The 20,807-nt window shown below is 47.6% G+C and overlaps 3 protein-coding genes across 4 annotated transcripts; all 3 read right to left on the reverse strand.

Annotated features, from left to right (window-relative positions):
* Positions 1-882: 882 nt before the first annotated feature.
* Positions 883-7,703, reverse strand: dhx34 (DEAH (Asp-Glu-Ala-His) box polypeptide 34). The gene is made up of 16 exons (XM_047036357.1): positions 6,784-7,703; positions 6,284-6,595; positions 5,553-5,807; positions 5,037-5,139; positions 4,506-4,723; positions 4,191-4,365; positions 3,909-4,102; positions 3,680-3,781; positions 3,297-3,557; positions 2,932-3,105; positions 2,724-2,829; positions 2,503-2,609; positions 2,089-2,355; positions 1,800-1,985; positions 1,535-1,676; positions 883-1,233 (listed from the first exon to the last, which is right to left on the reverse strand). The coding sequence occupies exons 1-16, from the start codon at positions 7,489-7,491 to the stop codon at positions 1,091-1,093; spliced, it is 3,453 nt and encodes a 1,150-aa protein (XP_046892313.1). The 5' UTR covers positions 7,492-7,703; the 3' UTR covers positions 883-1,090.
* Positions 7,704-7,873: 170 nt separating this feature from the next.
* LOC124478188 (phospholipase A1 member A-like) lies at positions 7,874-10,215 on the reverse strand. The gene is made up of 7 exons (XM_047036380.1): positions 9,577-10,215; positions 9,382-9,490; positions 9,195-9,296; positions 9,001-9,108; positions 8,746-8,913; positions 8,547-8,639; positions 7,874-8,271 (listed from the first exon to the last, which is right to left on the reverse strand). The coding sequence occupies exons 1-7, from the start codon at positions 10,078-10,080 to the stop codon at positions 8,183-8,185; spliced, it is 1,173 nt and encodes a 390-aa protein (XP_046892336.1). The 5' UTR covers positions 10,081-10,215; the 3' UTR covers positions 7,874-8,182.
* Positions 10,216-10,344: 129 nt separating this feature from the next.
* On the reverse strand, positions 10,345-20,092 carry st14a (ST14 transmembrane serine protease matriptase a). Of its 2 annotated transcripts, XM_047036359.1 has the most exons (20): positions 20,029-20,092; positions 19,675-19,840; positions 17,095-17,254; positions 16,832-16,962; positions 15,902-15,972; positions 15,431-15,597; positions 15,253-15,288; positions 14,900-15,149; positions 14,421-14,563; positions 14,202-14,305; positions 13,974-14,083; positions 13,711-13,844; positions 13,482-13,586; positions 13,279-13,383; positions 13,057-13,173; positions 12,829-12,951; positions 12,523-12,706; positions 12,129-12,400; positions 11,630-11,766; positions 10,345-11,348 (listed from the first exon to the last, which is right to left on the reverse strand). In XM_047036359.1, the coding sequence occupies exons 2-20, from the start codon at positions 19,711-19,713 to the stop codon at positions 11,190-11,192; spliced, it is 2,547 nt and encodes an 848-aa protein (XP_046892315.1). In that variant the 5' UTR covers positions 19,714-19,840; positions 20,029-20,092; the 3' UTR covers positions 10,345-11,189. The 2 variants fall into 2 exon arrangements, with proteins under 2 accessions (XP_046892315.1, XP_046892314.1); XM_047036358.1 differs by having other exon boundaries at positions 19,675-20,089.
* Positions 20,093-20,807: the final 715 nt, after the last annotated feature.

Here is a 20,807-nt window from a genome sequence, read left to right on the forward strand (position 1 = left end):
GTCAGGGGACATCAATCCATGTGACACTGGGACAAATCTAGTGATGTATGACTTTCGAAATTGTCCCAGATGATTTGGTAGGGAAAGAACCAACATTGTATTGATATTATTTTGAGTCGAGTGTCACACAGAAGAGATCCCAGTCTGGGAAGAGTGTCACACAGAAGAGATCCCAGTCTGGGAAGAGTGTCACACAGAAGAGATCCCAGTCTGGGAAGGCGTCATGGCAGACAGTGTTCTAGTGCTCCACTACACTCTGCTTTGGCTGAGCTGACTGGAGAGTACAACTCCACAGTCAGTCACGCAACTGTCATTTCCTATCGTCACTCACACCCTACAATGTACAGAGATCTGTACATTCACACACACACACACACAACTTTGGGTTTTTACTGCAGATGATGCAGAGTGACTTCCGGTCACACACCAACACACCACTACTTCTGATTGAGACACAGTGAGAGACACAGTAATTAGGTCGAGTTACATAAGATCACTATTGAAGGCCCCATTCTTACATCTTAATAAATGTGCCTTTTGATTTAATTAATCAATAACTTATGATTTCTAAGTAACTCTGTATTAAGTACTATTTACTTTTTGGATCATTGATTTCTGCCAATGTGCATATTTTAAAATGTACGTATTTATTAGTTTCAAAGTAATTAATGAAATACTCCCAGTTTATTTATTTATTGAGATATTTATTCTGATTCTTTATTTATTTTTGGAGACAGGTTTTTATCTTCCGTGCTGTCTTATTTCTGACTTTGTGCCAATGTGCTGCTTTGAGGTGTTACATATTGTGGGTTTGTATCATTATTAAACCCTCACTCTATATTTTAATGAAAAGTTTGCTCTCTCTATAATGTGTGCAAGTCATTCCTTCCATCATGGAAATACCTCTTTAATTGTTTTCAAAAACACTTAAACCGCTCAAGCAATCAACACACGTAACCTGTAAAAAAAAAACATTCCACAATTCATTTACAACTCTTGAATGAATCATTTGTCATTCCATGGTAGCTTCTCTCCAACCAAACAGGCTACACGGCCGCTTCCACAGCTGTCCACCGGGCGGCGCTGTCTGTCACCTGCCAGAGTGCATGTGCTGGCGCTTGTGCTTGAGGATTTCAGTGGAGGTAAGGTTCAGATCTTCATCACACACGTCACAGTGGTACAGCCTGGTCAGACTGGGCGCGCAGGATGAAGTCGGCTTCACAGTCTCCTCTTCTGCAAAACAACCCCCCCCCACGTTTACTCATTTAGTCACACCTCTTAACCTATCCAGTCTATACATTCAAATAGACATATCAACTGGAGGATGGGTGAGTCGAGGGTAATATTTGTAGATCAAATTTGTATAGCCCTTTTTACAAGCAATGTCACAGAGGGCTACACATACGCCCATAGAACTGCCCCTCAACCAACCTCAACCCTCGTGGAAGACAAGGAAAAACTCACTAGAGGAGAAAAAATTTGATTTGTTGGCTGTAATAAAAAAAAGGAAAACGAGAGGCGGAGCCTGTCCTACCCTGTCCTTGCTGCAGTTCCCCTGGAGGCCTGCAGGAGGCCTCGTGGTGCATGCGCTCCAGGGGCGTGAGGGGCAAGTAGAGGTCACAGTTGGGGCAAGTCCAGAAGGTGCGCAGGCACTCGCTGTACAGATCCTTAGAGTCCTAGAAACACAACACAGAAAGCTCAGATCCTAAGGCAGCATTCCCCCCCGTTACATTCACTCACCCGGAAAAGAAACACCTTGACACAAAGCGAACAGTGTTTCAGCTGGAGGAGAAACTCACGCTCAGACAGTTGTAGGTGAAGTAGCTGGCCACCCTCAGGCCTCCTTTAATGGGGTCAGGCTTGGCTTCCACTCCAGGGAACAGGGGGTTTGGAGCCTGCGTTTCCCCCAGCCCGGACGGGGCCTGGGGCCCGATGTACAGGGTGGTGGTCTGGAGGGCGGTGAGCCTCCTCAGGCTGTAACTGACCTGGGGCCGAAGAGAAGATCGTCACCAAACATCTGATGTCACACACACAGACAGACACCCCACGAGGGGGACGTTCAGAGGGCCTGGCGGTTGCCGTGGCTACCTCGGTGTAGAGCAGGAAGCGGACGAGGCTCTCGCTCAGCTTCTCCAGGTCCCTGCGGGACCCCCCCGCCCCGACCAGCCCACCGGCCTCGCCCTGCCTCAGCTGGGCCTGCAGGAGGCGCTCCCAGTCCGCCCGGAGCGTGAGGGCGGTGGCCAGGACCTTCAGGGCGCCCTCCCCTTCCTTCAGACACAGCTCCAGCCAACCGTCCACCACCAGGCGAGTGCAGTCAGCGTTGCTGTCTACAGAGTTAGCCACCAGGAGAAGAGCCTGGGGGGGGAGGGGTTAACACGGCACCGATGATTGGTCAGACAACACAGCGGCGCCGACACACCAGGGGGGGCTGCGGCCGTCCTGTCGTGAGGAGACTGTTGTTGTGGTCGTGGGGAACCAGGGACGGGGACCCCTGGGACTGACCTGCAGGGCCGGGACGCGCACACAGTTGGACACGTAAGGTCTGTTGGTCTCCAGCAGAGTCACAAACGCCAGGAGCTGGTGCCTGCTGCTCTCAATCTGATCCGGCCCTGCAGGACGAGAGACACCCACACACAGAGAGAGAGAGAGAGAGTCAGAACAAGAGGATTATACCCTACCAGCCTGATCTTAATAGAGCGAGGGGGAAGAGGAGGGAGGTTTACCCATCTCTCTGGACTCCTGCTCAGGGACGTGCAGCACCTCAGGGTCGCTGGCGAACACGCTGGTGGGGTGGATGACCACGCCCGGCTTGTTCCTCGTGTGGAAGACCTAGAGCGTGGCCCGCACGCATGAGCATTCAGACACACAGAGCCACAACCAAGACACTGGACATGGAAACACAGGGAGGGGGGTCAAACTAGGACGGCCGACCTGCTCGGAGTCCTTGCGCGTGGCGTTGTGCTCGTCGGGCAGTGCCAGCTGTGGGTAGAGGCCTCGGCAGAGCAGCAGCTTGAGCAGGGCCTGTTGGCGTGACGACAGGTCCTGACTGGCGCCGGTCGCCTCCTTGAGCTCCGACACGTTGTGGCGCAACTTGAACTTCACTTCCTGTAAGCACCCCCCCCCCCCCCCGAGGACCACACCATGAAGAACTGATTCCCGCTTCGCCAGTGCCAAAATGTCAACCCCGATCGGCTGAACACTTCGGCAATGACACACGTCAGCTACGAATGAAGTTGTGTGCGTGTCGCCTTGACAAGACACTGTTGGACAGTGTTTTCTTCTCTGGGAGGGCTAACCTGTATGTCTATGTTCTGTCCGGACTTGTCCTTGTCTTTCTTGTCTCTGCCCGTGTCCTCCGCGTCTGACCCGGAGGAGTCCCCCTCCTGCCCCTCCTCTAGCCTCAGGACCTTCCGCTTGCCGCCCTCCTGCAGGTCGTGCTCCCTCTTCATCTGATGCAGCTTCCTCCTCTCCGTCAGCCGGTCCCTGCGCTGCCCCCGGTCCCCACCGGAGGGCGCCCCACGCTCTCCGTCCAGCAGGCCGTGACTCTTCAGAAGCTCCTGTCACCAGAGCAGATGCTACCAGACAAGGTTCTGTGCAACACACTGGTCTAGGCGTGCAGACATGTAAACATGCCGGTTCTTTGAGTGAAAATATTTCTATTTTTTAAAGTCTCTTTTACCTTAAATTGGCGGCGTAGGTTGACCATCTCGTACAACCTCTGTTGCTCCAGGCCCCTCCTCCTGCACCATTTCCTGGAAGCATCGCCCCTCTCCCCTTTCACCTGAACAAGTAACGGACGAACAACAGACCCCTATCAGCTGAACACTCAGGCGTTTCATTTCATCATCCACCCTGCGCTTGCAGACAAGGCGAACGGCCATGTTAGAAGGCTTCCTCTCTTCACCGACCTGCACCCAGGCATTGAAGGTGTTGAGCAGAGTGAAGGGGTCTCCCTGGTTGCTGAGCAGGGGCGTGCGGGCCGTAGCGCAGTCAGGGTTGTGCTGGGCGCTGCGCAGGAAAGGCGACTGGACACTGAGAGCCGCTGCCACCGTCAGCACAGGCTCCACCAGGTTAAACACGGAGCCCAGCACCAGCATCTTCCCTGGGAAGCAGACGCCACGCACAAGTCACAGGTCAAGGGGTCAGGAGGAGCCGCCCAGGGGCCAGAGTCCATGCTGTAGGGACCTTACCTATGACCACATCCACAGGCAGCTGCGCTAGCAGGCTGCCTATGTTAGTAAGGTCCCCGTAGGAGTCCAGCGCCCCCTGCTGCCTCAGGTAGGTCACTGCAGTCTGGATGCTGGACACGGGAGGAGGGTCGATGAAAACAAACGACAGTGGGTCACCCAGGCTCATACTCTTCATCTGCAAAGACAGAGATTACATCATCCTTCCTCTCCATGTTGTTTGAGTACATTCACATTCCAATGAATTGGAGATCTATATCACTATGTTCAGTCCCAGCAGTCTGTGTGATAGAAACAGCACTGCCCATCTTCCAATACCTGGAGGACCAGGGAGTCCAGAGCCACACGGTGGATCTCGGGGATGGGATAAGGGGCGAAGGCGTCGTAGTCAGACTCTGCGTAGAGGCGATAGCACACGCCCGGCCCGGTCCTCCCCGCCCGGCCCTTCCTCTGCTCAGAGCTGGCCCGGCTGATCCAGAACTCCTGGAGACGCTGCATCTTGGCCTTGGGGTCAAAACTCATCTCCTTCACCTTCCCTACAGGAGCGCACAACATCATGAGTACAGCCTACCACCTCCCCCTGAGAGAACGCGTACAGCTGTCCTGACGTGGTGCAGTGTCAGAGCACAGCAGCCTCACCAGTCAGCCTCTGGGTCAACTTTGGTTGAGATCTGGTTGAGAACACTTCAATTTTTAGATGTTCCTCGATTATCCTCTTTTACCACAACCACTCTCGTCATGACCCCACCCCCCTCCCCTCGGTCCGTCAGCAAACCTCCCCCTACCACCTTGACAATGTAACACATTTTCGCGGGAAACCCTGACTTGAAATGGCACTAGGCGACTGACCTGAATCTACGACGAAGCGAACGCCATCGATGGTGACGGAGGTCTCAGCGATGTTAGTGGAGATGATGCACTTCCTCACCCCAGGTGGAGCAATGTCAAACACCTGCAGGACAGGCACACGGCTCAGTCTGAAAGATAACCATCCATGATCCTAGTGCTGTCGGTGCTTTAAGGAACTCATCTCATTTAAACTGAGAGCATTCCTACCTAGGCCGTAGCCATGGAGTCAACATTGGGGGGGGACGAATAAATTGTTTTATGATAATTTCGGACAGCGTGCGTAGTTGCCTGTCGTAGCGTAGCACATTTATATTTTATATCAATATTTTGGGGGGGACATTTTGACATGTGTCCCACCCAATACGTATTACGATTACGGCCCTTGATTCCTACAAAACAATCTAAGCAGTTAAGAGACTCCAACAGAAGTAAGAACTAACTCGAGGAGGTGGGATCACACGCGATGCCGTGAGGGTTCGTTGCAATCCGTGTTCATCTGTGGTGGCCCTAGCTTACCTTGTCCTGCTGGGCCAGGGACAGGGTGCTGTGCAGGGGCAGGACTATCCAGCGGCTGGTGTGTGTGCCGTACACCTGGCAGGCCTCCTGGATGGTGGCGATCTCTGCCACGCCGCTGAGGAAGATCAGCAGGTCGCCGCGCTCCTCGGGGGGGTAGCGCTGGTCGATGCCCTGCAGCACGCGCAGGTACGGCCGCGGGTCCAGCTTCTCCAAACGGGATGCCTGCTCTTCTTGGGGGATGGGCTGGTAGATCACCTGAGCGAGGGGGGGAGGGGGCGGGGGGAGATGGAGGTGAGGAGACCAGGGAGATATCTACTCTCTCCTGTTCTCTCCTCATCCTGCTTTAGGTAGATAACATAGCTTAATGAAAGAGAAGCCACTTACATTTACATTTAGTCATTTAGCAGACGCTAAATGACAATGAAAAATGAAAAAATGTAACAAATGTGTTCAAATGGGAGAACATCAAGCAAATTAAGGACGATCCATCACATCTAGTCAGTTTATACAGTACAATTACATTTAGTCATTTGGCAGACGCGCTTATCCAGAGCGACTTACAGTAAGTACAGGTACATTCCCTCGAGGCAAGTAGGGTAGAGTGCCTTTCCCAAGAACACAACGTAATTTGGCTTTGAACCAACAACCTTCTGATTACTAGCCTAATTCCCTAACCGCTCAGCCACCTGACCCCATAAATAGAAAAAGGTGTTTTGACGTTCTGTCCTCACCTGTATGGGGTAGAGCCTCCCGGGGACCTGCAGCACGGGGGCGTGGTTGAAGTAGTCGGAGAAGAGTTTGATGTTGATGGTGGCAGACATGAGGACCAGGCGGAGGTCAGGGCGGGTGCCCAGCAGCGAGCGCAGGACCCCCAGGAGGAAGTCGCAGTGGAGATGCCTCTCGTGGACCTCGTCTACGATCAGAACCTGGTACTGAGCCAGCGCCCCGTCCTGCTGGATCTGCCGGAGCAGAAGCCCCTCCGTCAGGAACAGCAGCTTGGTGGCCGCTGTGCGGGTGGTCTCAAATCGGATCTGGTACCCCACCTGGAAATCAGAACGATCGTGGCGGTCACAAAGGGTTGGGTCCCTGAACATATCCCTGTGTGCTGTCACATATACATTTGCCTTGAGTAAAATGCAGTTCAGCACTAAAGATAAGCAATCGGTCTAAAATGTGGCAAATTGCTAACACTACCGGAAAGATGTGAGTATCTTTAAACAAAGATGCTTACCTTGGAGCCATACTGGTTGAGACTCTCAAAGCTGACCCTCTTGGCGAGGGATATGCAAGCGATGCGCCTGGGTTGCGTGCATGCTATTTGACTGAAGCCAGAGGACAGAAGGTACTGAGGCACCTGAGTGGATTTTCCGCAGCCTGTGTCGCCCGCCACCACCACCACCGAGTTGGTGCGAACCAGGTCCACGATCTTATCCTTGTACTGGTAAATGGGGAGATTTTTCTGATCCTTGCGTAGTTTAGCTAGTTTCGCAAAGCTCTGCTTCTGATTGAAGTCCAGGAAGTGCAGGAGGGCCAGACGACAGTCAGCTATCTCCTGAGTCCCCGGGCCTGACGAACTCTGTCTGTGTCTGTGGTCCGAACGGCCAAGCCGTTCCTCTACATCCCTCGTGCATACCGACACATTGATCCGATAGCGGGCGTCATACTCTTTAGGAAGACCCATATCTACACTTCCGCTGCCAGACTTTCTCTTCTCTTTCCCCTCCTCCATGTCTACTTTCCTGCTGCCCCCGACCCCTGACATGTCCTTCTTTGCCTTGAACCTCTGGAAGCGTTCAAAAAAGGCCCAGAATTCCTTGTGTTCAGGGCTGCCTGACCGAATGTAGTCATGTTGACGAAAGAAGATCTCATCTAGCTGGGCACGGCAGTGTGGGCTATCCCAGTCCCAGCTCCGGTTTTCCCTCCTCTTGTCTGAATCCATTTCTATTCTCCTAGCAAGCTGTACACTCACTGTGCTTGATAATTGTCTATATTTACATACATGTCAACACTCTAAACTTTAGTTCGTACGGGTTAAAAGTAATCAGTATTCACAAACTAATCGCTAGACTTTTTAGTCGCTTTTACCCGTTCTAATTTGAAAACGAATATCTGCGATAATGGGGTGGCGGAACGAAAATACGGAAGCACAATTTCCGGTCCATCACAGATTAGGTCCGTTAAAAATCAGAACTTGATATATTTTGGTCCGTTAAGTGAAAGCTTTTAATTAATAAAAACGAAGAATGAGCTCACACACCACAAGTGTTTTCATAAATTATCTATAAACACTATTACAAACTTTACAGACATATCTTGATCCTCATCTGCTATAATAATTTGTCCTTTACAGTTCACAATTTTAGATGAACTTCAACGCTCTGGTTTTCAACTGCCAAAATATTCTCAGCCCTGTAAATACTCCTGTTGGAAAATTATTCAGAAAAAATGTATTTACGAGGAACAAACGTGTGGGCTATGTTATTTAAAAGATTCTGTAAAAAAAAATGAGCATGGACTGAACATGGACATTATTTACCCCTTGAATCTAGGAAGTTGAATGAGCAACAGTTGACCAATGAAAATGTCCTTTTTCCTCCATTGGAAGTAGAGAAGACGTTGAGAAAAGAACTTCAGAGACATTGTTTTAAAGTTTTCTGCACGCTCCACTGAAACCATGAACTTGTACACATGTTGTGGGTAAAAGTCCAGAACCCCGGAACTAGGCACAAACAAAATGGGTTAATACAAGTTTATATGAAAAAGTCAAATCAAGAAGTAAAGACTGAACCTCACCCAGACACCAGCATGCTATTTGTTTGGGTCTTGTCACCCTTTAACTGAATGTATAACTGTGCCGTCAATGAGTTGTTTCCTTCTATATGAAGCTCTAACAGAAATGGACTAACTGCAGGAGACAGACATTATTATTTCAGGATTAATCTTCATTATGATGTGACAGAATTCAACTGTTTCATCTAGTTATGTCCTCCTAACCACAGAATGGAGCCTTTGCTGTGATGCTCAGGAAAGCAGTCAAGGGTCGGATCGGGATTGGACGCTCGACGGGCAACCAGCTGATGTCATATCCTTTAAGGAAAGAAAAATGATGAGAAAGTTGTATTCATCCCTGCGTACTCGTCAAATGCAGCGTACTCGAGCATGTAAATGAAGGAGATGACAGTGCGGGACCGACCCAGCTGTGGGCACACAGCGAGGTCAGGGAGGTGGCAGTCAGTACAGGCAGCATTGTAGAAGTCTTCGACTCCACGGCAGGGTATCGCCGTGAAAGGGCAGGAACCATGGATGGAGCTGGTGAAGATCTTATAGGCCCACTGATGGCTGCAAAGCAGGTATTCCTCCCCTGCAGACAATACGAGAGCCACTCTCCAGTTCCTGAACAGACGCACCATTGTGACATCAGGCTATTACTATAACCTCACATGCTCACTTTTCAGTAGACCTGGAGGGCATCCAGGAAGCTGATGTCCTCGACTGATGTAGAAATCAACATGGCCCACTGGTCCGGAACCCCCTAGGGCAGCCACAGGCTCGTTCGCTGGGAGGAAAGAATTTAATTAGCTGACAAGTGGGTAGCTAGGATTACAATGAAAGTACAATGGTTTCTTTAGAAATTAGTCTTACGATTGAAGTTGGTGTGAATCACATCCACATATTGTGCATCTGTGTAACTCAAAGAGAAACTTATGTTTGCCTCGGAAAACACTGGCGCAAAAGGATCCAGTCCTGGGAAATCGAAAGAGAAACGTTACGTGACATTGGATGGAGGCTGTCGTAATCAGGTGTAACGGAAGAATTTGAGTTTCAGTACCAGTGATTCTTCCTATGGCTCCATGAAGACATTTCCCAGCCACACCCGCCACATGGGCTCCAACACCAAAGCCAATCAAGTGAAACCTCCCAGGAGAAGACCCCTGATCCTATGACAAACAATCTCATATTTCACAGACAATATCTCGACGCACCGAGACAGCAGGCTCAAAGCGACAGTGGAACAACAACCTACCAGCAACGCCCAGATGACCTGTGCCAGTCTCTCCCCGACCTGACGAGCACCCTCTGTTATCTCCTGTTCCGGAGCAGCCAGCCAGTCGGCAGCCAGCACGTTGCTCAGCCCTGTCGCCAGCAGCTCCCCTGCCATGGTCCTCACCCAGCTGGGCTGTACCCCCGGAGGCCTCCTGCCAGGCACCACTACCACCGTTGGGCTGTCCGGATGCCAGGGCAGGCTCGGCAGTTCTGCTGGGACCTCGTATGGAGATCCACAGGGGCTCCGCCCCGCTGAGAACCTCAGCAGCCTCAGGTCTGGAGAGGAGCGGACGGCGGAGAGGAAGTCAGAGCAGGGTGTGGAGACACCCGTAGCAGAACCAGACAGGAGGTAAAGGACCAGCAGCCACTGACCCCAGACCTGGCCCTGACCCCGGGCATGGCCCCAGACCTGGCCCCTGCCTGCTGTAAGCTGTCCTGTAACTCTCCCTGCTCTGTCCAGCACAGCATACACCATCATGTTCATCCACAGCCCTGCTGCAGTCCTACATCCTCCCCAACACTGCAGATAAGTAGAAGTGGGGGCAGAGCCTGGAGGCAGTTATTATTCAAATACAGTTTGAAAGACAAGGTTGACATGGTGATAAAGGTAATTTTGTGAATAGATTAGCTCAAATTGAATTGAATATATGGTACATGCATAATGAACACAAAGACAATATGTTATTTAAATATATTAGGCAAGTTTGTTTTACACTTCTGTGCAGATGTTAAGAGAATCCAAGACAAATAGTTGGTGATATTTTATTTCAAGAAATCTTAAATACATAATTACATTACACTATTATACAATCTCCCAACTGTATGATCTTAGTGCAGAAAGGTTTGCAACATTAAAATATCATACGAATGTATATGTAAAATTGTGTATAAGTAAAATAAAAAATTCTGTTAGACTCACGATAACAAATCTGATTTCTAATTTAATTGTTTCTGGTCTCTGATTTTATTGTTGTTGTTGTTTCTGGCTTAAAAAATACAAATCCATAGATCCATAGGGAATCAACCGATCTTTAAGTACATTTCCAAGTCCAGTAATTTGGAATTTCATGACCAACATTTAATTATTAAGTTATTTGTGACTTAAATACCAAACCATAGGAGGCAGTAAAGAGCATGAGCTCAATCTTTTTGCTGTCTTTTAGAAAACTCCCAAGTCAGGGAGGAAAAGAACAACAAGCTTAAAAGGGAATCAGATTTCACATTTAGGCCACAATTTCAAAATGGTAGACTTCACTGGTAAAACAAATTGGAAAGCTTTAACTTTCATCCCCCTGCGTTCGCATGTAACAATTTCTCTAAAATAAATGGTAAAAAAGATATTTACATTTTAAAAACACCAAAACCACAACCCCCCCCCCCCCCCCACCCACCCCCTAACAAAGACACATTTGACAAACGCTTCTTAAAAGTTGTGCTTTTCTGAGGAAAGTCCACTATCCAGCGCAGATATGCAAGTGTGTGAGAATTTAAATCTTGACTCATTAAGTTAGAACTGTTCATCAACTAAAGTTCAGATGGCTCTTGACAGAAAGATCTATACAGTACTGTGATCAGAGGTCACGTTCCTCTCCTTCACACGCCGGTCTTTTCCTGGATCCAGCCGCGGAACTTGGTGACCGTTGAGTAGATGCCAGGCTTGTCCTTGCGGGCACAGCCATCTCCCCAGCTAACCACTCCAGCCAGGAACATGTGACTACCATCAGGGCTGGAGAGAGGGCCACCGGAATCCCCCTGAGAACAACATGTAGTCATTTAGCAGATGCTCTTATCAAGAGCGACTTACAGTAAGTACAGGGACATTCTCCCCTGAGGCAAGTAGGATGAAGTGCCTTGCCCAAGGACACAACGTCATTTGGCACGGCCGGGAATTAAAATCAACAACCTTCTGATTAATAGCCCGATTCCCTAACCGCTCAGCCATCTGACCCCCCAGAACAAGAAGAGGACATTCCTGTCAGGTGGTGTGCAGGATGTGACAGTGGACTGTAGGGTGTGGAGGCCCGGTGATGTACCTGACACGCGTCGACGCCGCCATCCAGCTTGCCAGCGCACATCATCCGGGAGGTGATCTGGCCGCTCATCAGGGCGTTACACACAGTGCTGTTAATGATGCGCACCTTCGCCTTCTGGAGCACGGTGGCACCGCTTCCTGGAACCAACGACACGGATTCGCTGAAATGACTTAACATTCGGCCCTGCTAAATATATATATATATATATAACATACAAAACACATGTGGCGGGCGTATTCATTCACCAAGGAATTAATGGTCTACAGCAGTGGTTCTCAATCCTGGTCCTCGGGACCCCCTGCCCTGCATGTTTTAGACATTTGCCTCCTCAAACACACCTGATTCAAATTAATGGGTCGTTATCAGGCCCATTTATTTGAATCAGGTGTGTTGGAGCAGGGAAACATCTAAAACATGCAGGGCAGGGGGTCCCGAGGACCAGGATTGAGAACCACTGGTCTCCAGTACCAACAGTCCTGTGTTGTGCAGTGGGACTCACCGCCCTCGCGCGTGGCGCCCCAGCCTGTGATCCACACAGAGTTGCCGGCGGCGAAGAAGTGCTGTGGTGCCGGCAGACAGATGGGCCTGATGTAGTCGCTGTAGGACACAGGGCTGTCTAACTCCATTAGGGCGATGTCGTAGTCAAACGTGTAGCTGTTGTAGTAGGGGTGGGAGATAATCTGTTTCAGGTTCCTCTTTTCTACCTTGTTCCCAAACTGTTTCTGGATGTGAAGGCCCAGATAGGCTTCCCACACTCCCGGCCGGGAGAATCTGGAAGGAGACAGAGAGGGAGACGGAGACATTCATTCTCAGGTTGACGTGTAAAACATCCAATCGGACGTCAGGCTGTGGTGAAGGCTTAGCATGGCGAGTGAAGTGGAGTTTGTAGCTACTTGATCTTGGTGTCGTCCTGCACACAGTGCGCAGCGGTGACCAGCCAGCTGTTGCTGATAATGGACGCCCCGCACACGTGACCCATGTTCTTGATGTGGAGGCTGACCTGCCAGGGAAACTCTCCCTCCTCTGCATTCTGCCCGCCTACAATGCGGGATGTCTTGAACAAGCTCTTCCCACAATCTGCCCGACAAGACAATCAGCATCACAGATCATTCTAGAACCAGCACAGTACATGCACATCACAGTAGTCACGTCTCGTAGTTGACGTGCGAGTTATTATACGAGAACAGGGGGTGTCCTACCACAGAAGGCCTCGTCTGATCCATCTTCACAGTCTTTGACATCATCACACTCCGGGTTCAGCTTGCTAACGCACATGTTGTTTTGACACTTGTAGGTGACGTCAGTACACCTCACGTCGTTTTCTGGGCAAAAGAGGAGAAGAAAAACTTAAGTGACCTTGCGTCCGTGGAGACTGACCAATCGCATCGGAGCCCACGCTCTGGCATAGCGACCACGGCAGTCCTCACTTCTGCCGCAGTCCAGCTCGTCCGTGCCGTCTCCGCAGTCGTCTTTGCCGTCGCAGCGCTTCTTCTCCGACACACAATTTCCGTTCTGACAGGTGGTTTCCCCGGACTTACACCCACCTGAGGGGGAAGACAGAGAGACACCATGAGAAGACGGCAAGAGATGTGTTTCATTCCTTAAAGTACTCCTATTAGTGCTCGTCTTACAAAAGGTGACTCCCTTACAGTTCAATTCGTCCGTGTTGTCGCCGCAGTCGTCGACTCCATCGCACAGCCAGAACTTGGGTTTGCAGAGGCCGTTGTTGCACTGGATCTGATTCTCCTTGCACTCTGCACAGACGTGAGCTCATGAGCTTGAGGTGGAGTCTTCACAGGTAACAGACTGTCACAGGCAGTCACAAAATGTGCATAAAATGGTGTCCACTCACGGCAATCCATCTCGTCGCTCAGGTCTCCGCAGTCGTTCCAGCCGTCGCATTTGAGATCCTGGCTGATGCAACGTTTGTTTCTGCACTGGAACGCCTTGGGGCAGGCTGTGGAGGAGATGGAGAGACCAGGTCTGGGAGGTGAGACACGGTCCTCAACAGGCAGTCAGAACAGTCAGGGAAAAACTGTCACGTCCTGAGTGTTTTTTTTTAATATTCTTCTGGGACTCACGGTCTGTGGAGGCAAAGGCTTCATACTCGGCACTGAAGCCGCGGTCGACGTAGGAGGCGTCGGAGAAGAACAGCACCGACATCAAGTTGGTGTCACTTGTAACCACCTGCACAGTCGTCTTCTCTCCGCACATCCTAATGAATGTGCGTACACACACACGTATAAGCCTAATATCCAAGTGGCTATACACCCATAGCAGCTATACATAGTAGCCGGAAACTCTGGTTTCAACCTCCAAACTCTAACATCATGGGGGTGTTCACCGTTGCTTGTTGATCTCCACGTAGTCCTTCTTACAGTCTACCTCATTCTGTCCTGGCTCAGACAGGAGGAACTTGATGAAGCGCACCTTCACCATTTTACCTGCAGGGACCTGAGCAAAGTACAGACTGTAAATAATTGCTGAATCACCTGACCACACGAAAGCCCAGTAGGTTTTTTATAAAGGAAGCATTCGCCGTAATTCGTGGTCTTGCCCTATTGTACATTACCTGGATAGTCCATTCACAGTAAGCGTTGGGTGGGTAGTAGTTGGGATAGTTTGGAGTAGTGAATGTACCTTTCTCTCCACTCAGCTGGCCTCCACATGCTAGTTCTGACGGAAAAAAAATACCACAAATGCGTACAAATGGGAGAACATCAAGCAAATTGAGGACAATCCATCCCATCTGGTTAGTTTACACCGTAGATTGTGAGGTGAAGTGCCTTACCTCTGCTGCCACGAACGACCTGGGAGACATGGGCCCTCAGACCTGGGTAGTTCTTCTTGTCATTCGTCAGCAGAGTCACCAACATCACATTGCGAGAGGAGAGGAAGCTCAAGGGGTCGCTGGGGGAATGGTACCCACAAATCCTGCCAACAAAGTGGGGATAAGATGTGTTCGAAGATACAAATCAACCAAGACTGCATTCTCAGGCCGACCAGGATTTTTTAGAAGGAACAATAGCTGACGCATTACTAATTTGATCAGCAGGTGACCTTGCACACAACTCCAACTCACATCCAACCCAGAACCTTTGATTCCAATTGATTTAGTCATCTTCAGAAAACACGATATGGGTTTAACCCCCTCATGATACATACAAGAAACTACAGACTGAGTGCTGAAGTGAGTGAGAGGAATGCAGGGAGTTATTCATCTACAGGTGAGGGTAGCTCTCCCCCAGACAGCGTGCGGGTCGGACTCACTCTTCCATGACCCTGCTTTCGATGGCCACCAGGGAGTCGTAGACTTTGACAAAGTCATTTTTGCATGTGTTGTCGGCCTCTCCCTCCTCCAGGTTGAAGGCGTCGAAGTCCAGCTTGATGACGTGGCCGGGGTCCGCCCTCAGTTGCCACTGGATGAAGGTGTTGGGGGGATACGGGGCGTTGGGGAAGCCGGGGGAATCGATCTTTCCGATTTGATTGGCTTTGGTGTGCTCCTCAAATCTGTAATAACCTGAAAGAACAGGAAGATTCCTTCATGTGTTGCCTGGGTGAAATTACTGTCTATCTCCAGTGCGATTACTGATTTAATGAATGTAAAATGTAAGAGAACTTACTGCTGAATGATTTTGCGAACATTCGCTTGTCTAGTGCTGTGAAACGAAACAAAAACATATCACATAATGACCCTCCATGATATTATATACACAAAAATATGACAACGTCAAGCAGAAAAAGTGAAATTGACCTTTGAGTGGGCCGCTAGCGAGCCATGCTAAAGGATTCTGACTCTACCTGAAGACACGACATCATCGAACACCAGATCACTGCCAGACTTGGATCCGACAGAGCGCACCTTGTCCACAATCTTGTCCAGCGAAGCCATGGTGTTATCCACAGCCACCTCCTGGCCAGCTGGCACTCTGAACTCAGACAGGTAGTAGGCTATGACACTGCCTTCACTGGAAACAGAAGAGACAGGTTTGGTCACTACACCTGGATACAGTTTGATAGTGCCGTTCTGCACACTGGCAACACATGCATGTACATTTAGTCATATCCAGAGCGACACAGTACGTACAGGGACATTCCCCTAAGGCAAGTAGGGTGAAGTGCCTTGCCCAAGGACACAACATAATTACGCACGGCCGGCAATTGAACCGGCAACCTTCTGATTAATAGCCTGATTCCCTAACCGCTCAGCCATTTGACCCCACATCAACCATGAAGCTTGGACACACACTCTGCTCTCAACAACAGTCCTACCTGAAGGCTTGGATGGTAGAACCAACGTAATTCTTTGCCAGTTGTGGAGTCCTGGCATAGATGGCTTTAAGCTGAAAGACGGAAAATACGGAAATTATTTCAGAATCTATTTTCTTGATGCTGTGGTGGAAGTTATTCAGAGGATCAATCGTTTAACTGAATTAAATGTATTTCAAACTCACATTTATAAAACAGCACAACCATTATACCAACACAAACATCAGACAACAACCCAAAACCATCTGGCCAAGTTCTGATATCCAACCTATCTTTATTTAAAGGAGTACCCTGGAATTTGTCAAACATCTGGTCTCAAGAATTATCAATCACTTACACAGCTAGTGACCAGAGAGACATCCCCAAATGAACTCTTCCCAGTAGATAAGATTATACCTTATCATCATCTAAACGTTTTTAACTTGTTTAACTACATGCTCTTATGGTTTCTTCCCTTTAGCACTATTTTTTGGTTGTTCACAATATGTACTTCTTGTTTTTGACTACCCGCAATGCTGTGGGGCTATCTTGTTGTTATTATCAGTGAACTATGCACTTTGTAAAGCTCTCTCTTGGAAGTCGCTTTGGATAAAAGCGTCTGCTAAATGAATAAATGTAAATGTAAATGTAAACACCTTCATGAGTCTCGCTCCAAGTCAAAAGGTCATAAAACTCCAGGAGATGACTATCTCAAATGGCCAACTGTCCTTGTAGGGTCATTAACCCCCCCCAACCTGTGACCATATGCCTTGCTTTCACACAGATAATTCAATGTCTTAATCCAACATTCAAATGCAACAAGCAGTATTTCCGTTTCCTTTCCCCCTTCACAATGCTCATGAACTTTGACCTTTGCTCGCTTTGCGTCTAGGGGTGCCTGGAGCTGCCTCACCTGTGTGGTGACCTGTTTGGCCAGGGCAGGAGCTGACTCACCTGTGTGGTGACCTGTTTGGCCAGGGCATTGAACTCGCTGCTGTTGGAGTTCTCGTAGGCGTCGATAAACACCTGGTTAGTGATCCTCATGGAGCCACTGTACATCTTCTTGATCCTCACATCCTTACGGACTAAACGGAGAAAGACGCCACACACATCATTTTATCGTGAACCAGAGAACTGGAAAGACGTGTCTCGTGTTGTGTGCTGGGTGTAGTTTGTAGTTTGTACAGTAGATGTGGGTTGAGGCAGGGATCACTCACAGTGGAAATGCCAGACCAGTAGACCGGTCATGAGGGCAATAACAGCGAGTAGGATCACCAGCCCGATCACGGCCCCCACCTTCCCTGGGCCCTTCTTCTTCTCTAGCTTCTTGGAGTCTGACGCCGGCAGGAACTGGACAGAATTCTCCCAATCCTTATCCTGGAAGAGGGATGGGGAGGATCACAGTTACCACAACAACCCCTCGTAAAAGAGCAGTTTTATAGCGGACACCATTAAATAATCATCCTCCTACTCCACTGAGAAGGGTTTTACAATGACAAAAGGTCAATTATGTTGTCAGTATTCTGTAAGTGAATAGAAAGAATGGATTCTTCCTTACAACTAAAGGACTTCAGAAAAACAGGTATAAAGATAGTTGGGTTTAGTTAAGAGCATGTATGTGCACGTGCACTCTAGGAATGTGTGTCTATATTTACTGGTACACTCACAGTCGACAGGTTTTTGGTGACGGGGGTTGAAGCTACATGAAGGAGTTTTATGAAAACAAAACATGCTATGAGCTGTTTTGACCAAAATTAATGCTGTACATGAGAAAACAAACAAACAAACAAACAAACAAAACTAGCATGACCAAGAGCCATGAACAGATTTGTTTGGATGAAACGGGAGCTACACACGCAGGTAAAAACACCTTCTGAGTACAGCTTCCGGTATTCTGGGAAAGTGAAGCATGGGGAAGGGTGGAGTCTGAGTTTCAGCATTTCTAATCTGGTCCAACCTGCTGAGAAGCAGCCATTGTGCTCAAGAGTCATCAGAGAAGTGTGACATTACATTAGCCTACATTCATCTTACACAACAGAAAAACCATCAGTACCCAAATAACTGATATATGTAGTAGGTCCGTAGTTTGGTCATTACAATACATTTAAGCACCATGTATATCAAAAATGAAATTTCTGATTTATTTAAGGTAGATCTCTCGCCATGGATACCGTGAACAAGTGGCAGGACTCACATGGCACCCAGCCAATACCTCTGATAATTCAGGCATGCTGTTTTGGGACAGATAACCATCCACAAAGCTCAAGCCAAGTAGTGTCAATAAAAACTTTAGACCCAGAGGTATTGCACCAACTCAAGATCGCCACTTCTAACCTCCGATCTCTAAACATATCAAAGGCTGAGATACAAGCTTCTTCTATAATGAGATACAAGTCTATGGGAAGCATGTTGATGGGTCCCTTGTACAACAGAAAAACAGTTAGGTTATTTTCACAGACTCTGATTCCAGAGACGAGCTGAACGTCATACTTTTTCATATTTTAGATTCTTACATGTGAACTTACATGGCAAATAAAGCAAATTCAGATTCAAAAGACAAGTTATTTCAAGGTGAAACTGGGCATGTATCTGCTAACCAGAATGTGTCATCAGATAAGGTAGGTTTGCCAGGCATTGTTTCCATCATTGTTGTGTGGGGGGTGTTGTGTGTGTGGGGTGATTACGTGGAGTTTTACAGATCCCTCCAAAGTGGAGATGTTCTACTCAACATGTCAGAACAGGGGTGTGGAATCTATGCATCTGTGTTGTGGTTCCCTCATTACTCGAACACACCATTCAAAACTTCTATATTTTTTTTTACCTCAATTGTGTAAATCCAGCACAAACAGTATACAATCTCTGCTTATGGACATGACAGGAGTAAAGGAGCTTTTAATTACAACATTATTTTAACCCCCCAAAAAATTCCATTACAGGGTATTAATTGTCAGCTACAATCACAGCCAAAATGAGAGATGATACTGCAAATTCATGTGAAATCATGACCATATGATTACAAAAAAACCTTCATTAGCATTACTACTGGAATGTTTGTGTAGCTTTGTATTGACAGCAGTATGGTTTGGCTTTTATAAAGCTTGGCTTCCTCCTGCATGTGCCGGTGTTGTGCCAAAATCTCACTCCCTGACAGAATTCCACTCCCCTACGCGTGAACACGCGCACTGCCTACTACAACATAATTCACATATTACCTCATACCGATGATAGAACAGTGTAGCACAACATGAACATCGTTTCTCAAGTGTAGCTCAACGTCACGTCTATTTTCGTGAAACAATCATTCAGATTTACATGTAGCACATACAAATCATATAGGCTCTCAAGTGGAGCGCAACATCACTTATATTTCAATGAAACATGAATAAAATATCTTACTGACAGTTTTCTCAAAGCCTAAGACAAGGTAACACAGGTTTAACAGTTTAATCGTAAAAATCGCCTCGGTTCGCCAACCTACACATAGCAATGTGCTAGGAAGGCATTGCGTGCGTTCACACATAGGGGAATGGAATTCTGTCAGGGAGTGAGATTTCGGCACAACACCTGTTTGGTTGATTCATAGTCTATTGTGTTTCAATTAGTTAACAGTAATATTCTTGGTTGTTGACGTCTAAAATCCCATTATGAGAGACTGTACCAGATGCTTCAACAACTAAGCCTAAGACAAATGTTATGTTGACCGTGCAAGTCTTAAACGCCTTAACTTCCTGATTCAAATATGCAAACAGGGAGAGGGAGAGAGAACATCTTTACTGAATACACTCAATGTATCGTACCTTTGGCGTGTAACGCATTCCGCTGTCCATGTGGTCCATGGTTTTGAGAGGCAAACTGTTGACACCAGTTCTTTTGATCTTGCTTGGAAGGTCTTCTTTTTGTTGCAACAACCTCGCAAATTTCCAAGTACAATAAACGTACAGGCCTTTCGTCTTCCAGGTGATCCTGTTTGTTGACGAGTGTAGGTGAACCACAACGCCCCAAACCGGGACCAATTCAAAACACGTGAAATAAAGTTTGTCGAAGCCTATTTAATGCTCTCAATGCAATTATATATACATATAGATATATGTTTCAATTGTAGTCTATATCTGTATGGTTGTAATTCACCCACGATTTGTGGTCTTGCCTACCTGTCGTCTACAAAAACTTTTCCGTTGAGATTCAGGTTGTGGCGGGCGTGTCTAAGCGATACTTGCCTCTACCTGTGACTTCCTGTACAGGTGTATGGGGTGTTTTCCGTAGACAAATTCCCATTTCAGCTAATTTCAAAATCGAGTTAAATCAAAACGTTTATGCTCACTTTAGTCAATAGTACAATAGTTTAATTGGTACAAAGAATCATCATCATACAAGCAATCTATTGAAAATAAATCAAGTAAAACATCTATGAGACCATCAGAAATTGGACACTTGTACAATGAGAGAAAAACCAGTGTCTTTGTGTAAGTTATTTGTTAATGTCTAAAAACACATTTAATTGTACAGGTGTATGTTTTTTTTCCGTAGACAAATTCAGATTTCAACTAATTTCAAAATCGAGTTAAATCAAAACGTTTATGCTCACTTTAGCCAATAGCCTATTATATTCAACCAACGAATTTTTTAACATGAACATAAAAATTTAATAATTTGAGAATACTACTTTGAACAATTGGATTGAAGTATCGAAGTGAGCTATCTGAAGATGAGTCATCCAGAAGGATGTTTTTAAAATGTCACGCATGTATGAGTCAACAGTTTCTGTTGCTGAAAAAAACCCTCTGTCAGAAATTGTGAAACCAAATCATAAGCGTTTCATACATGACTTACGTCATGTCACGCAGGCTAATTTTTTATAAAATGAAAACTACAAAGATTTAGCGTAATGATTGAAGTTTCATATCAAAAGAACCAAACAGCCGATACAATT

The sequence above is a fragment of the Hypomesus transpacificus genome, chromosome 15 (assembly GCF_021917145.1).
Source record: "Hypomesus transpacificus isolate Combined female chromosome 15, fHypTra1, whole genome shotgun sequence".
Classification (NCBI taxonomy): domain Eukaryota; kingdom Metazoa; phylum Chordata; class Actinopteri; order Osmeriformes; family Osmeridae; genus Hypomesus; species Hypomesus transpacificus.

Excerpts from the sequence above, each read along its gene's own strand:
- dhx34 (XM_047036357.1), bottom strand. The coding sequence starts at position 7,491 with ATGGATTCAGACAAGAGGAGGGAAAACCGGAGCTGGGACTGGGATAGC. Across the intron at positions 3,558-3,679 it reads ACCTACGCCGCCAATTTAAG|GAGCTTCTGAAGAGTCACGG; the intron begins GTAAAAGAGACT and ends CTCTGGTGACAG. Across the intron at positions 1,677-1,799 it reads TCACCTACAACTGTCTGAGC|GACTCTAAGGATCTGTACAG; the intron begins GTGAGTTTCTCC and ends TTGTGTTTCTAG.
- LOC124478188 (XM_047036380.1), bottom strand. The coding sequence starts at position 10,080 with ATGAACATGATGGTGTATGCTGTGCTGGACAGAGCAGGGAGAGTTACA. Across the intron at positions 9,491-9,576 it reads AGGTCATCTGGGCGTTGCTG|GATCAGGGGTCTTCTCCTGG; the intron begins GTAGGTTGTTGT and ends TGTTTGTCATAG. Across the intron at positions 8,914-9,000 it reads CCCTCCAGGTCTACTGAAAA|GGGAGGAATACCTGCTTTGC; the intron begins GTGAGCATGTGA and ends TATTGTCTGCAG.
- st14a (XM_047036359.1), bottom strand. The coding sequence starts at position 19,713 with ATGGACCACATGGACAGCGGAATGCGTTACACGCCAAAG. Across the intron at positions 17,255-19,674 it reads GAATGCGTTACACGCCAAAG|GATAAGGATTGGGAGAATTC; the intron begins GTACGATACATT and ends TCCCTCTTCCAG. Across the intron at positions 12,707-12,828 it reads ATCAGACGAGGCCTTCTGTG|ATTGTGGGAAGAGCTTGTTC; the intron begins GTAGGACACCCC and ends CTTGTCGGGCAG.